This window comes from Scyliorhinus canicula, chromosome 7 (genome assembly GCF_902713615.1).
Source record: "Scyliorhinus canicula chromosome 7, sScyCan1.1, whole genome shotgun sequence".
In the NCBI taxonomy this organism is placed as follows: domain Eukaryota; kingdom Metazoa; phylum Chordata; class Chondrichthyes; order Carcharhiniformes; family Scyliorhinidae; genus Scyliorhinus; species Scyliorhinus canicula.
The window spans coordinates 185,632,665-185,648,126 of NC_052152.1; the positions used below are offsets into that span (position 1 = coordinate 185,632,665).

Below are 15,462 nucleotides of genomic sequence, written 5' to 3' on the forward strand. Positions count from 1 at the left end.
CCTACTGACACTCAGGTCCAGGAAGCTCCAAGTTTCCCAATGGCAGGAAGTCCTCCCTGACGCGCTCCACGCAATTAGATCCCTCCTGTGCACAGCTACCAACCAAACCCCCCACGAGCGGCTCTTCATTTTTTCCAGGGGCACTACCACAGGGGTCACACTTCCGGCGTGGCTGAAGACGCCAGGCCCGGTTCTCCTAAGGAAGCACGTCAGGGCGCATAAGACCGACCCCATTGTTGAAAAGGTGCGCCTGCTTCATTCCAACCCACAGTACGCATTTGTTGGGTTCCCGGACGGTCGCCAGGACACAGTATCCCTCTGGGACCTGGCACCCGCTGGATCCAGCCCCCCATCTACCCCCACCAAGGAACGCCTTTCCCTGTTCCCTATGCGGCCACCCCCTTGCGCCCCCGATTCTGCGAGCTCACCCACCAGTCCCGAGCGCCAGCACCAGCCCGCCCCCCATGCCCCCAGTCTCCATTCGACCAGGAGGTGTATGAGGCTCGGACAAGACTCGCCCCGGAGCCGGCAACCGTACCCCAGAACTCGACGCCCGCCCAGCCACCGCAAGAGGCTGCAACCCCGGTGCTCCGCAGATTAAAACGGACAATTCGTCCACCGGACAGACTGACTCCTTGAGCCATCACCCCCGCCGGACTTGATTTTTTTAACAGGGGGTGAATGTGGTGCACACTATATATAGTTGCCAATATCACTCCATGTATATATGTTCGTTATCTACCCATTGTAAGTGCAGTTGCACTATCCGACCACCAGGGGGAGTCGCTCTGGGAGTACGCAAGAGTTTGTACTGGGCTCCTCCCTTGGCTCCGCCCAGGACTCCTCCCCTTGGGACCGATGTATAAAGATCAGTGCCTTAGAGCCAGCCTGCCAGTTCACCTGAAGTTCAACGACGAATAGGCTGGCTCTATTGAAAGTGTATTAAAGCCTCTGTTCAGATCTAACTACACGTGTTCACTGAATTGATGGTTCCAACACCTACCAATCTCTTTACCAGTATGTAGAACAAAGCACAACCAGAAAGGTGCACATCTATCTTCAGCCTCTTTTCTGTGTCTTTGTCATTTGAGTAGTGCCAAAAGTAGTGGGCAGCACGGTAGCATGGTGGTTAGCATAAATGCTTCACAGCTCCAGGGTCCCAGGTTCGATTCCCGGCTGGGTCACTGTCTCTGCGGAGTCTGCACGTCCTCCCCGTGTGTGCGTGGGTTTCCTCCGGGTGCTCCGGTTTCCTCCCACAGTCCAAAGATGTGCGGGTTAGGTGGATTGGCGAGGCTAAATTGCCCTTAGTGTCCTAAAAAAAATAAGGTTAATGGGGTTGTTGGGTTACTGGTATAGGGTGGATACGTGGGCTTGAGTAGGGTGATCATTGCTCGGCACAACATTGAGGGCCGAAGGGCCTGTTCTGTGCTGTACTGTTCTAATTCTAAAATAAAGGAGGCAGTACCTGGCTCAATTTGACCCTCATTTTTTTGGCTATACGAGAGCCAGATTTAGCATCAGTAAGGATGGTAGTTGATTCCTAGATTCACAGTTCAAATTAAAATGGCCGCAGTGTGAAAACTTTATAGAGAGATAGACGTTCGTGACTTTTTCAACTGATTGGCAAACATAGCCATTGAGGGAACAACCAAAGAATTGCAATCAGCAAGGGTTTTCTGGTACTTTACTTGAATATGCAGCAAAGAAAATGGTTAAGAATTTGATGCTTTCTGCAAAAATAACATGAAACAACTCATTATTATTATTATTTATTCAGCATAGGGACACACACTTAGCTTCCAACAAAGAAGAAAGGCCATCTTGTGTAACATTGCCAAACTGAAAGGTATTAGCTGAACTCTAGGTCAAGGATAAGAGGGGCCATGTAGACATGAAACTTGTTCTTAGAGCATTGTAATTACAATTTACTCTGCCTAATGTCCAACTACATTCTGAACTCCCTTTGTTGCATTTATTTTCACTGTTTTACCTAATGCATTATTCAAAATATCTACTTCTCTTTGAGTAAAGGGATATTAAAGAATTCAAAGAAATTGTCAGTAGAGAACTGGCCTGACTTACCTTGCAGGGACATTGTAGGTCCAGCTTATCTCTCCAGTTTAGGACATCATATACCTCTGAGGTAGTACCTTTAACATTCCCTCTAAACTATACCTCACTAATCTTCAGGCCTGTACATTCACATCTTGATCTTCTTTTAACATGCTCAAGTACATGCCTATTCTTTTTGGAGTATGTTTTTTTTTATAAATGTTTTTTATTGGGTTTTGGAATAAAGTACATTTACTGTTATGTACACAAAATAGAATACAGATATATACATAGAAGGGAACATGCACAAAAAACAAAACAAACAACAACAAAAAAAAGTTAGAATAAAATAACTGGTAGGGTAGCTACATATACATTTGGACACCGGGGAAACAAATACAGAACAATTACAGAGGGCAACATGCGAATGGATCTGGTGTTGCTTTTTGGAGTATAGTGACCAGGACTGGTGTATGACAGTGCAAGTGAAGTTTATACCAGTACATAGTAAAGCCCCAACATAATCTCGGAAGACTGGGATGATTTTAATCCTGCCCTGCTGGCAGAAACTGGGTCGGCTAGCAATTAAAATTGGCTGGAAGGCTGACCTGCCAACATTATGCTCCCTTCCTGCAGTCTTCGATTTACGCTCTTCTGAACCGCTGATGAAAACCAGTCGTGTTCTTTTAATATGCAGATTGAGCCCCAATTACATTATCAGGAGTCAAATGCTATTTTAACTAGTGGCATAAATGGGGAAACCATTGCAGGTTTCCCAGAAAGAAAGGTTGGGATTATAAAGAGGCTTATTAATTTACTTTTAAACTTCTCTTGTGGGGCCAAGAGGAGCAGGAAGCTTCCACCGAGGCTTTACAAAGAAAGATTAAGTCTCCATGCCACAGCAGCCCCCTCCGTCCCTATTACCATCCCTAGAACAATGGCCTACTAGTCTAACTCTTCCAAAAATCCCGTCCCACCTTCCAACCAGACACAAACACACATGATAGACACACAGTAAAGGGGTCGGAAAGGTTAAAAAATAACAGGGATTAAGAGGTATGAGAGATTTGAGGATCTTCACTGCTGAGGTTGAGGTCTTTGAAGGCAGTCTCAGAATATGAGGTGTTGAACCATCGGTTGATTCGGATCGTCCAGCTGGGCCACACAGGCCGGATTTTCAGGCTGTGGGAATACCCTCCAGAGACACACTTTAACTTGTGTTGGGCTGAGCCTTACCCTTGGCCCCTCGGAAGATGCACCAGATCTGCTCAGTTTCCGATATGTGGTCAGCTTCAGCAAACTCAGCAACAGCTTGTTTCCATTAAACAGAGTATCAGAGCAGCAGTTTTCATGGGGCCTTTGAGTGGTCTAGTAACTTTAATGGATGACAAAACCGCAAAGTTCCCCAAACCCAGCTCTATCTTCAGGTTTTGAATGCTCATCAACTGATCTGTGTGGTTGACTGGAGTTCCATCTAAGATTTGAGCGAGAATTTCACCCCTCCCAGGAGAGAGATTCAAAAGGAACCCGCTTAGCTCTGCAGCTCCAAAAGAAAACTGAAACCAAAAACTCAGAATTACCCAGCAGGGGATTCCAGAAGAAAGAAAACGAACCTGCATTGGGGATCTGCTTAGCCCTGGAATTGCAATAGAGCTGATTGGCTGCTAGCCAAGTCCATCAGAATGACATCACGGGCTATGCCACAAAGCATACTGAATCAAAGGGATCCGCCGGATTAGTCCAAAAAGCGGCTCAAAACCAAAAGTCTGTAATATTGCGCAGGACAGGAATTAAAAAAGAGAAACCCGGAAAAGGCAAGGATTTAACAAGTTCCTTACAGCTGGAAAATACACCACCAGGTACTCTTTACGGTCAGCTGGTGAGAGGAAAGAGGTTCTGTTTGCCTGTCACTCTCTCTCCTGTCCATAACATTTTGTCTGTTTTTAATATAATTCTGCTTCATATGGTTTTAAGACCAGCTACTCAGAGGAGTTTGGGAAAGCCCAAATAACCCAAGTTCTCAGTAAATATTAGGTATTGGGTAACACCACTAACAATAAGATAACTAAATGGATCCATCCATGACCATCCCATTTTGAAATACATAATTACAGAATACGGAGTCACGTCAAGTGTAATGGGGACTTTATTTAGTCACATAATACTCAGAAGTACAAAGTTCCATATAAAACGCAAGCACCAAATCCTATAGAAGATACTGTTCTTGCTTTCCACTATAAAAGTTGTGCATTTAGCACTTTTTGCTCTATTCCTTTGCAGGAGTTTTCATAATTATTGTCATGACAGAGTAATCAATTTAAATGCAATGTATATGTGAAGTTACTGGAATGTTCACCACCTTTTTTGGATTTTCATCCTATTTGGGTTGCCACCTTTTCCTACATCCATACAACGTGATACTAGCCTAAACAAATGTAAAACTTCATCCAGAACATTTGGGAAACAAAGTTGCTGCTAAGAGTAAATTAAACGCATCAGTGGCGAATGGTGTGCGCTGCAAGTGAAATGTCGTGAAATTAGAAGCAGACACAATATGTATTTTTAATCGTCCTTATCCTTGGCACCATGTTTCAGAATGCGGGTGAATTCCACATAGTTGAAATTGCTTTTCTTGTCAATTGGTGCTTCCCGGAAAAGTTCATCGACTTCCTCATCTGTGAACCTATCTCCCATCGTGGTCAGCAGCTCCCGGAGGTGGTCCTCATGGATGAATCCTACAGGAAATTGAACTTGTTTATATATCGTAGTTGTATTATTTGCTCAACGTTTGAGTGTCACATTATATTTAATCACAGAAAACTGTTACGCTTGCATTATGTGAAAAACCCAGTCTCGATTGAACAACATTGGAGGGAAGATGGTGGCATTGTCACTAGTAATCCAGAGAGGCTAATGCTCTGGAGACATGAATCCCAAGTTACAACTGGTGGAATTTAAATTCAATTAACAAAATTTGGAGTTGGAAGCTAGCCTCAGTAATTGTGACCATGAAACTCATCAATTATCATTGTTAAAAACCCAGGTTCATTAGTGCCCTTTCTGGAAAGAAATGTTCCATCCTTAACTGCTCTGGCCTACCTGTGATGCTAGGTCCAGATCCACAGCAATGTGGTTCACTCTTAACTGCCGTCTAAATTCAAGGGTAGTTAGGGAAGGGCGAGGCATACTGGCCTTGCCAGCAATGCCCACATCACAGCAAAGAATAAATAAAAACTCCAAGTTCAGAGGGCTGGATTCTCCGCCCCGCCACGCCACATTTCTGCCCCGACCCGCTGGTGGAATTCTTTGTTACACTGGCCGGTCAATGGGGTTTCCCATTGTGGGGCAGCCCCACGACGTCGGGAAAACCCCAGACGCCGGCAAAATGGAGAATCCTGCCGACGGAGAATCCCGCCCCGAGTGTGTTGCGGCATAGCATTAGATCATATCTGATTCAGCAAACAGGTTACTGCTAGACAGGCATATGTTAATCTTCAGGCCACGTAATAAAGTGCAAATAGATTTTGAAAAGATTTAGATTCTCGATCGCTGCCGACATGCCTTGCTCACCCTACCAGAGAGAGGGCGATCTACAAAACCTTCCAAATGTAACCATGACAATTTATTCTCCTCCTTTTTCTTGGGCCAATTTTTCTATTTTCAGTCCTTTCCCCGTGGAGTCCTTGCTACAGTGAAGCTCTGTTCACTTTGTTCAGAATACCCTATTCTTGAGTGATTCTTTGTAGTATAAACAGGTTAATCAGCTGTGAAGGGTATTATAGTTGAGGCCCCAATCTGCTCCTCACCATCGCCTCTCATCGATCTACATGCTGCCCTTCCACTGAATGATGTCAGATACTAACAGGACCAGGCTATTCTTCCCCTTTTGTAATGATGGCTAATTGTAGCACCCTTGCTAGAGGAAGTCTCTTTCTTCCTTTCTAGCAGATATCAGGTCAGTCAGCAGACTGGAAATCAAACCACATCCTCCTTGCCCAATATTTCTCAGTTGTTCATCTCAGAAACTTACTGAACGATTGGAATAGCAACCAAATTAATAATTTATTGGGGCAAATATATTTTTCCCCATGAATAAATGAAAATGGCATATCATTGGTACTGCTTTGTCCAAATTAGTCTATATTTGGTGTAGAAGTTACTAGGTGGTACAATACCCCAAATCCAGCACCCTTCGGACTGAGGCCGTGCCAGATTTTGGATGTTCCCTGATTTTGGACCACCAACCTGCCATACTCATTTAGCACATACACCCGCCACAGTGAAAAAATACAGTTACATGAGGCTACATCAGTACATGACCACTTCTCAATTCAGCCACAGTCCTTCTGCCTTCGCAAACTCTTCCGCTGCTTCCGCCGTCCCGAAATAAAAGTCCTTGGATTTGTAGGTCACCCTCAACTAAGCTGGGTATACTATGCAGCACCGCACCTTTCCTTTGGGGGCAGCATGGTAGCATTGTGGATAGCACAATTGCTTCACAGCTCCAGGGTCCCAGGTTCGATTCCCGGCTTGGGGCACTGTCTGTGTGGAGTCTGCACATCCTCCCCGTGTGTGCGTGGGTTTCCTCCGGGTGCTCCGGTTTCCTCCCACAGTCCAAAGATGTGCAGGTTAGGTGGATTGGCCATGATAAATTGCCCTTAGTGTTGGGTGGGGTTACTGGGTTATGGGGATAGGGTGGAGGTGTTGACCTTGGGTAGGATGCTCTTTCCAAGGGCTGGTGCAGACTCGATGGGCCGAGTGGCCTCCTTCTGCACTGTAAATTCTACAATGTACAGTGCCTTCTTCACCCGGCTGAAGGCAGCCCGCCTCCTCGCCAGCTCCATCGTAAAGTCCTGATATATGCGATACCAGCTCCAGCCCACTGCACCACCCGCTTCTGCTTTGCCCAGCACAGGATCTTCTCCTTCACACTACCTACGAAAACACAGAGTTACTACTCTTGGCAGCTCACTCTCCTTTGGTACAGGTCTCCACGACCGATGAGCCCGATCCAGTTCATATCGGGAGGGGTCATCACCCTCCCCAATAGCTTCGCCAACATCGTGGCAAAATACTCAGTCGGCCTCGGGCCTTCCACTCCTTCGGAAGACCCACAATCCTCAGATTCTGTCGCCTGGATCTGTTTTCCAAGTCGTCCATTTTGGCTCGCAGACCCTCGTTGATCTCTATCACCTTCCACATCTCCTTCCCCATCGAGGTAAGTTGATCGCTGTGCTGTAACACTCTTCCACTTCCTTCAGCGCCTCGCCTTGCTCCTGTACCTCTGCCACTGCGTTCAATACCGCCGCCCTCACCGGGGCAATCGCCTCCTCCACCAGCACTTTCAATACCGCTGCCATCTCCTTCCTCATTGCCTCCATGTGTTTTGTAAACTGCCTTTCGAATTCCGCGGCCATCACCTTAGTCATTTCTTCAGCCATGGGCAATGCAACCTCCCCTGATGCCCCAGCCTCCATTTTCCTTGCCGTCCCCGCGGTGACCTTTCCACTCCCCGCCGGACTTTCAGCTGTTTTTTTCACTTGTTCTCGACATCCTTCTTCCCTGTGCCTTCTCCCTGCTTTTGCCGCCTCTGTTACTGCTGGGACCAGTCGTTAGATCCGGAAAATGCCGTTCCCGAGCGGGACCCCTCCAATATGCGGCTGCCTCCCGCCTGCCGTCACCGGAAGTCACTCCTTAACTGTATTAATACACCACTCCCTCTTCAGGGCAGACGGTGAGACCATAGTCCTGAGCTTACAAATGCACCGCTCCCTTCATTTTTTTCCGTGATTCACAGATTATTGGTACAATGCTTCTTCCTACTGAACATTACCTCAACAGACAAACAAAACAATAGCAGAACTAGGTGATGCATATTTAGTTGCACAGAAAACAAGAGGCTACACTGCTTTGGCTCAATCAGGTTTAGGTAGAAGTACATTACAGGCTAAATAGCACAGCATTTGGATTGACCACATAATCTTCGTGAAGACAAAGTCCTGTCTTCACATTGAGAATATCCTCAATTGCGTTATGTGGCACTACCACTGTGTTAAACGGGATTGATTTTGTACAGATCTAGCAACTCAAAACTGGGCATCCATGAGGCGCTGTGGGCCAACAGCAGCGGCAGAATTGTGTCCAACCACAACCTGTAAACTCATGGCCCAGCATATCCCCCATTCCACCATTACCACCAAGCCAGGGGATCAACTTTGGTTCAATGAATCATGCAGGAGGGAATGCCAGGAGCAGCACCAGGCGTTCCTAAGGTGTCAACCTGGTGAAGTTACAACACAGGACTACTTGCATGCCAAACAGCAGAAGCAGCATGTGATAGCCAGGGCTAAGCAATTCCACAATTAACAGATCAGACCTAAGTTCTGTAGTCCTGCTACATCCATTCTGAATGGTGGTGGACAATTAAATAACAAACTGCAGGAGGAGGCTCCACAATATCCCCACGCTTAATAATGGGGGGTGCCCATCATATCCGTGCAAAAGACAAGGCATTTGCAACAATCTCCAGCCAGAAGCATCAAACGGATGATCCAAAAACAGAACATACTGGACAATCTCTGCACGTCTCACAGAATTAGTGGAGAGAGAAGGGAGCTAACGTTTCAAGTCTAGATGACTCTTTGCCAAAACTGACGAGAATTGGAAATATGGTCAGATTTAGATTGTTGTGGGGAGTGTGGCTGGATAGAGGGTCAGCGATAGGTGGAGATCGACAGAAAAACAAAAGGAATGTAAATGGAGGTAATTAAGACTAAGAAGGCTGCTGATAGTAGCTCATAAAGAGATTAGAACGTGTGGGTGGCAGAACAAAGGTGAACAGTGTGTCAAAGTGCAACGAGGAACAGGGAACAGATGGCCCAAGTGGGGTGGGGGAGAGGAGGGGGGACAATGGTGAGGGAAAACATATCAATAGAAGAAATGGAAGTGGATGATCCATCTTGGGCCTCTCCACGTGTTCCCCAGCATCATGGATGCCTGGTCTTCAGCCAATTTGATTCACTCCAAGTGATATCAAGAAATGGCTGAAGGTACTGAAGACTGCAAAGGCTATAGGCCCTGACAACATTCTGGCAATAGTACGGAAGACCTGAGCTCCAGAGGTAATTGTGCTTCTATCTAAGCTGTTCCAGTACAGCTACAACGTTGGCATCTATGAGGCAATGTGGAAACTTTCTCAGATATGTCCTGACCACAAAACACAGGACGACTCCAACCTGGTCAATTATTAACCTTCCAGTCTACCTTCGATCATCAGTAAAGTCATTAGAGGTGTCAATGATAGTGATGTCAAGCAGCACCTGCTCAGCGATAACCTGCTCATGGACACTCAGTTTGGGTTTCACAACGGCCACTTAGCACCTGACCACATTACAACTTTGAACGAAAGAGCTCAACTCAAGAGTTAAGGCAAGAGTGACCGTCCTTGACATCAAGGCAGCATTTGACCGAGTATGGCATCAAGGAGCTCTTTCAAAACTGGAGTCAATTGGAATCAGGGTGAAAACTCTCCACGGGTTGAGGTCATACCGAGCACAAAGGTGATGCTGTTTGTTGATGGTCAATCATCTCAATCAGGTCATCATCGCAAGAGTTCCCCAGGGTCATGGCCTCGGCCCAACCATCTTCAGCTGCTTCATCAATGATCTTCCTTCCATCATAAGGTCAGAACTGGGAATGTTTGCTCATGACTGCACAATGTTCAACACCACTCACGCACGACTCCTCAGATACTGAAAGAGTCTGTGCCCACATGCAGCAAGACTCAGACCATATCCAGACTTGGGCGACTAGTCTCAAATAACATCCACGCCACACAAGTGCCAGGCAATGGCCTCTCTGTCAAGAAAGAATATAACCTTCTTGGGTTGATTTCAATGATTTCAATGGCATTACCATCACTGCATCTACCACTATTAAGTTCTTGGGGGTGACCATTGATCAGTAACCAAAAGAAATGAGCCATATAAATACCGTGGCTCGGCGCTGAGGACCCGGGTTCGAATCCCGGCCCTGGGTCACTGTCCGTGAGGAGTTTGCACATTCTCCCCGTGTCTGCGTGGGTTTCACCCCCACAACCCAAAGATGTGCAGGATAGGTGGATTGGCTACGCTAAATTGCCCCTTAATTGGAAAAAATAATTGGGTACTCTAAATTTATAAAAAATAAACAAATAAATAAATACCGTGGCTGCAAGGGTTTGATTGGCACCCTATCCACCACCTTCAAGATTCACTCCCTCCACCACTGACGCATGGCAGCTGTGTGCACCATAGAAACATAGAAAATAGGTGCAGGAGTAGGCCATTTGGCCCTCTGTGCCTGCACCACCATTCATTATGATCATGGCTGATCATACCTATTTGGTATCCCACTCCCACTTTCTCTCCATACCCCTTATTCCTTTAGGCACAAGGTCCACGTCCAGCTCCCTCTTAAATATATCCAACAAACTGGCCCTCAACAGCTTTTTGCGGTGGAGAATTCCACAAGTACACAACTCTCTGAGAGAAGATGTTCTTCCACATCTCAGTCTTGAATCACTTACCCCTTATTCTTAGGCTGTGACTAGTTCTGGACGTCCCCAATATCAAGAACATTCTTCCCCCAACTAGCCTGTCCAGTCCCAACAGGATTTTATACGGTTCTATGTTATCCCCTCTCATTCTTCTGAACTCCTCGGAGTACAAGCGCAGTCGATCCAGTCTTTCTTTACATGTCAGTCCTGCCATCCCGGGAATTAGTCTAGTGAACCTTCGCTGGACACTCTCGATAGCAAGAATATCTTTCCTCAAACTAGGAGACCAGAAATGCGCACAATAATCAAGGTGTGATCTCACTAAGGCCCTGTATATCTGCAGCAAGACATCCCTACTCCTACACTCAAATCCATTCACTATGAAGGCCAGCAGGCCATTAGCTTTCCTCACCGCCTGCTGTACCTGCATGCCAACCTTCAGCGACTGTTCCACCGTGACCCGCAGGTCTCGTTACACTTCCCCTTTTCCTAAACTGCCACCATTCAGATAATAATCTGCCTTCCTGTTTTTGTCAAAGTGGATAACCTCACATTTAGCCACATTATATTGCATCAACAAGATGCACTGCAGAAGCTCACCAGGGCTCCTTCGACAGAACCTCCAAACCCATGACTAAAAGTGCAAAGGCAGAAGATGCAAAGAACACCACCACGTGCACATTTGCATCCTGACATGGAAATATATCACCATTCCTTCACCGTCGCTTGGCCAATTTCTTGGATATACCTCCCTCACAGCTCTGTGGGTGTAACTACACCACGTGGAATGCAGTGGTTCAAAATAGCTAGCTCACCATCACCTTCTCAAGGGCAATTAGGGATGGACAATAAATGCTGACCGAGCCAGCGACGCCCACATCCCCTGAAAAATTAAAAATTGGATGAATGGGGATGCACCACTCCTGTTTTATAATATCCAAACCATTACAATTTTTAAATTGGAAAAGTCTGAACGATATGGACAATAGCAAAATAGCTTTGTTTTATGCATTTATATGTGGGCAGCACGATAGCATTGTGGATAGCACAATTGCTTCACAGCTCCAGGGTCCCAGGTTCGATTCCAGCTGCACATCCTCCCCGTGTGTGCGTGGGTTTCCTCCGGGTGCTCCGGTTTCCACCCACAGTCCAAAGATGTGCAGGTTAGGTGGATTGGCCATGATAAATTGCCCTTAGTGTCCAAAATTGCCCTTAGTGTTGGGTGGGGTTACTGGGTTATGGGGATAAGGTGGAGGTGTTGACCTTGGGTAGGGTGCTCTTTCCAGGAGCCCGTGCGGACTCGATGGGCCAAATGGCCTCCTTCTGCACTGTAAATTCTATGATCTACATTCTGCGAGTGGTTTTCAATAATTTTTGCAAGAAGGATTCCCAAATGTGCAAGTACTCTCCAACACTTTCTAATGACGATGTGTGCTATCTGATAAAAAAAACATATTATGATTGCAGAAGAAAATGGCAGTAAATAATAACCCCCGTGATAGGTTAAATGCAGAGAGTTAGAAAAATAGAAATTTGGTTGTCTCCCACAGAATCCAGGGAGCCCATTTTTCATTCTGATGATGTGTTAGGAGTAGGGTAAGGGACAGAGTATTAGTAATTCCACGTTTCTGAACCAATTCAGTTAATGCATGTAATTTATGAATCCAGGAGCACAGTTCAGGAGGCTGACATACATAACGCGATCACAAAGGATACCGTATTGAGTTAATCTATTGTAACATCGTAGGTTTATTCAATAGGTTCTCAAAGAATCATGTCTCCACTGTGCTGCTCTGCAAATGAGTGACTTGATTGCCTGTCCAAGGCCACGGTAAACACAGCTTCCAAATCTTTTAACTAGTAAGGTATTCTTTTTAAACCATCTCAAACAGGAATTATATGGGGCCCGGTATTGGCCTGGAGGCTGACAATGGGAACGGGGTGTGAAGGACATGCAATAGCCTTTTGGGACTGCAGCACCCACTTTAACTGCATTGTTGGGTTTCCCAACCCCTGAGAAACCCGCGCAGAGGCCGTGAATTTCACATTAGGCTCCCAAATGCACTGGGGCAGCCCAATTTAAATATGCTAACAAAGTGTCGTGCCTTTCCATGTGGGACATGAGAATACCCAATAACTGCTATCATACGAAGGGCGGGGGGGGGGGGGGGGGGTGAGCACAGTGTGTTGGCCGCACAGTCTTGCGTTTAAGCCTTTAACTGCTCCTCCGACCTTCTTTTGACCATATTGGGGTGCTTATTATCAGGGATATTGTTTCCCAATGTGAACTTCCCAGCATTTAGTCATCATTGCAATCATACATAGCTGCTGAATCATATCTGCACTTTTTTTTATTCACGTGAGTTAGCAGAACTCTGGGAAGCAATTAATTAGAGTATTCTCGAACTGGGGTGAATACTTAAGCAGCTTTTAAAACAGTGATAGTCGTGATAGTGATAAGGACGTGAGCATCGCTGGCTGGGCCAGCATTTATTGTACATCCTTATCAGCCGTCCATTTTCACATTGCTGTGGACCTGGAGTCATATGTCGGCCCAGACCAGGTAACAAACGCAGATTTTCCTAAAGGACATTATTGAACCAGATGGGTTTTTTTTAAATTTAGAGTACCCAATTCTATTTTTTTTTCCAATTAAGGGGCAATTTAGAGTGGCCAATTCACCTACCTACACATCTTTGGGTTGTTTTTTAAAAATAAATTTAGAGTATCCAATTCTTTTTTCCAATTAAGGGGCAATTTAGCATGGCCAATCCATCTACCCTGCACATCTTTGGGGGGGGGGGGGGGGGGGGGGGGCTGAAACCCACTCAGTCACAGGGATAATGTGCAAATTCCACATGGACAGTGACCGGAAACGAACCCAGGTCCTTGGCGATGTGAAGTAGCAGTGCTAACCACTGCGCCACCCCTAGCCAGATGCGTTTTAAAAAATAAATTTAGTGTACCCAATTCATTTTTTCCATTAAGGGGCAATTTAGCATAGCCAATCCATGTACCCTGCACATCTTTGGGTTGTGGTGGCGAAACCCACGCAAACATGGGGAGAATGTGCAAACTCCACACGGACAGTGACCTAGAGCCGGGATCAAACCTGGTACCTCGGAGCCGTGAGGCAGTAATGCTAACCACTGTGCCTGCCATTGTGGGATTTGAACCCAGGTCCCCAGATCTCGCCCTGGGTCTCTGGGCCAGTGACAATACCACTGTGCCACTGCCTCCCCATGCGAAGCGTGAAGTGTGGAGAATCTAGCAAATGTCATAATGCAATACGAGTACGATGTCGTCCAGCTGAACGGACTTAAAATACAACCTGAACATTAATCAAATTGTGTGCAATCTGCTGTGAGCCCAGTGATGCTCACTAATCCAAATCAGTCAGAACTCCTGGCAGCACTGGGCTTCTTTCTCTTTATGTATTTAGGATAGATTCCGGAGATTACTGCCTCTTATTAAAAGCGGGTTTACCTGTTCCTTCTTCATCAAAGCAAGCAAAAGCATTTCGAATGACATCCTCTGGATCCGTGCCATTTAGCTTCTCACCAAACATGGTCAGGAACATGGTGAAGTTAATGGGACCAGGAGCTTCATTCATCATCCCTTCTAGGTACTCATCTGTAGGGTTCTTTCCTGTTCACAAGGGTTAAAGTTTAAAGTGAGCAGCCTACATTATTTCATCGAATGCTCTGTACAGTAGAGAGTAGCTGATTATGTCGTGACTGAGTCATTCTTTAAGAGGCTTTGCAGCATTAATGGTGAAAAATACACAGCTTAACGTAGCAAAACAGTCTTTTTTCTAAGCATCTTTTAAAAGAAAAATTAACATTTGAGGAAACTATATATTTGTAACATGTAATTATATATTTTACATTTAACAATAATCTTTATTATTGTCACAAGTAGGCTTACATTAACACTGCATTGAAGTTACTGTGAAAAGCCCCTAGTCGCCACATTCCGGTGCCTGTTCGGGTACACAGAGGGGGAATTCAGAATGTCCAATTCACCTAACAAGCACGTCTTTCGGGACTTGTGGGAGGGGGCAGCACGGTAGCATGGTGGTTAGCATAAATGCTTCACAGCTCCAGGGCCCCAGGTTCGATTCCCGGCTGGGTCACTGTCTGTGTGGAGTCTGCACGTCCTCCCCGTGTGTCCGGTTTCCTCCCACAGTCCAAAGATGTGCGGGTTAGGTGGATTGGCCATGCTAAATTGCCCGTAGTGTCCTAATAGTAAGGTTAAGGGGGGGAGTTGTTGGGTTACGGATATAGGGTGGATACGTGGGTTTGAGTAGGGTGATCATTGCTCGGCACAACATCGAGGGCCTGATCTGTGCTGTACTGTTCTATAAAATCGTAGCACCTGCAGGAAACCCACACAGACACGGGGAGAGCGTGCAGACTCCGCACAGACAGTGAGCCAAGCCAGAAATCGAACCCGGGTCCCTGGAGCTGTGAAGCAACAGTGCTAACCACTGGGGCTGGTTTAGCACACGGCTAAATCGCTGGCTTTGAAAGCAGACCAAGGCAGGCCAGCAGCACGGTTCAATTCCCGTACCAGCCTTCCCGAACAGGCGCCGGAATGTGGTGACTAGGGGCTTTTCACAGTAACTTCATTTGAAGCCTACTTGTGACTATAAGCGATTTTCATTTCATTTCAATTCACTGTGCTACCGTGCCGCCAATTTCATTGAGGTGGTTGTGACTAACACCAGAATAAATATATTTGACCTCTTCATTTGACAACTATTTTATACCACTGAGCTCTTGATAATGTGCTGCAAGAACGAGCACAGGCGGAATTCTAAATGACTAGTTATGCTTTTTAAAAACATTCTTGTATGAAAACATTAACTAATA

At 46.0% G+C, this 15,462-nt stretch overlaps 1 protein-coding gene across 2 annotated transcripts in view; it reads right to left on the reverse strand.

Moving 5' to 3' along the window:
* Positions 1-4,180: 4,180 nt before the first annotated feature.
* Positions 4,181-15,462, reverse strand: part of LOC119969614 (myosin regulatory light polypeptide 9) — a 56,739-nt gene continuing 45,457 nt past the window's right edge. For both annotated transcript variants that reach the window (XM_038803481.1, XM_038803480.1), the window contains exons 3-4: positions 14,075-14,236; positions 4,181-4,787 (exon numbers count right to left, since the gene is read on the reverse strand). In XM_038803481.1, coding sequence (XP_038659409.1) covers positions 4,615-4,787; positions 14,075-14,236 — 335 coding nt within the window. In that variant the 3' untranslated portion in view covers positions 4,181-4,614. The remainder of the gene's footprint in view (positions 4,788-14,074; positions 14,237-15,462) is intronic.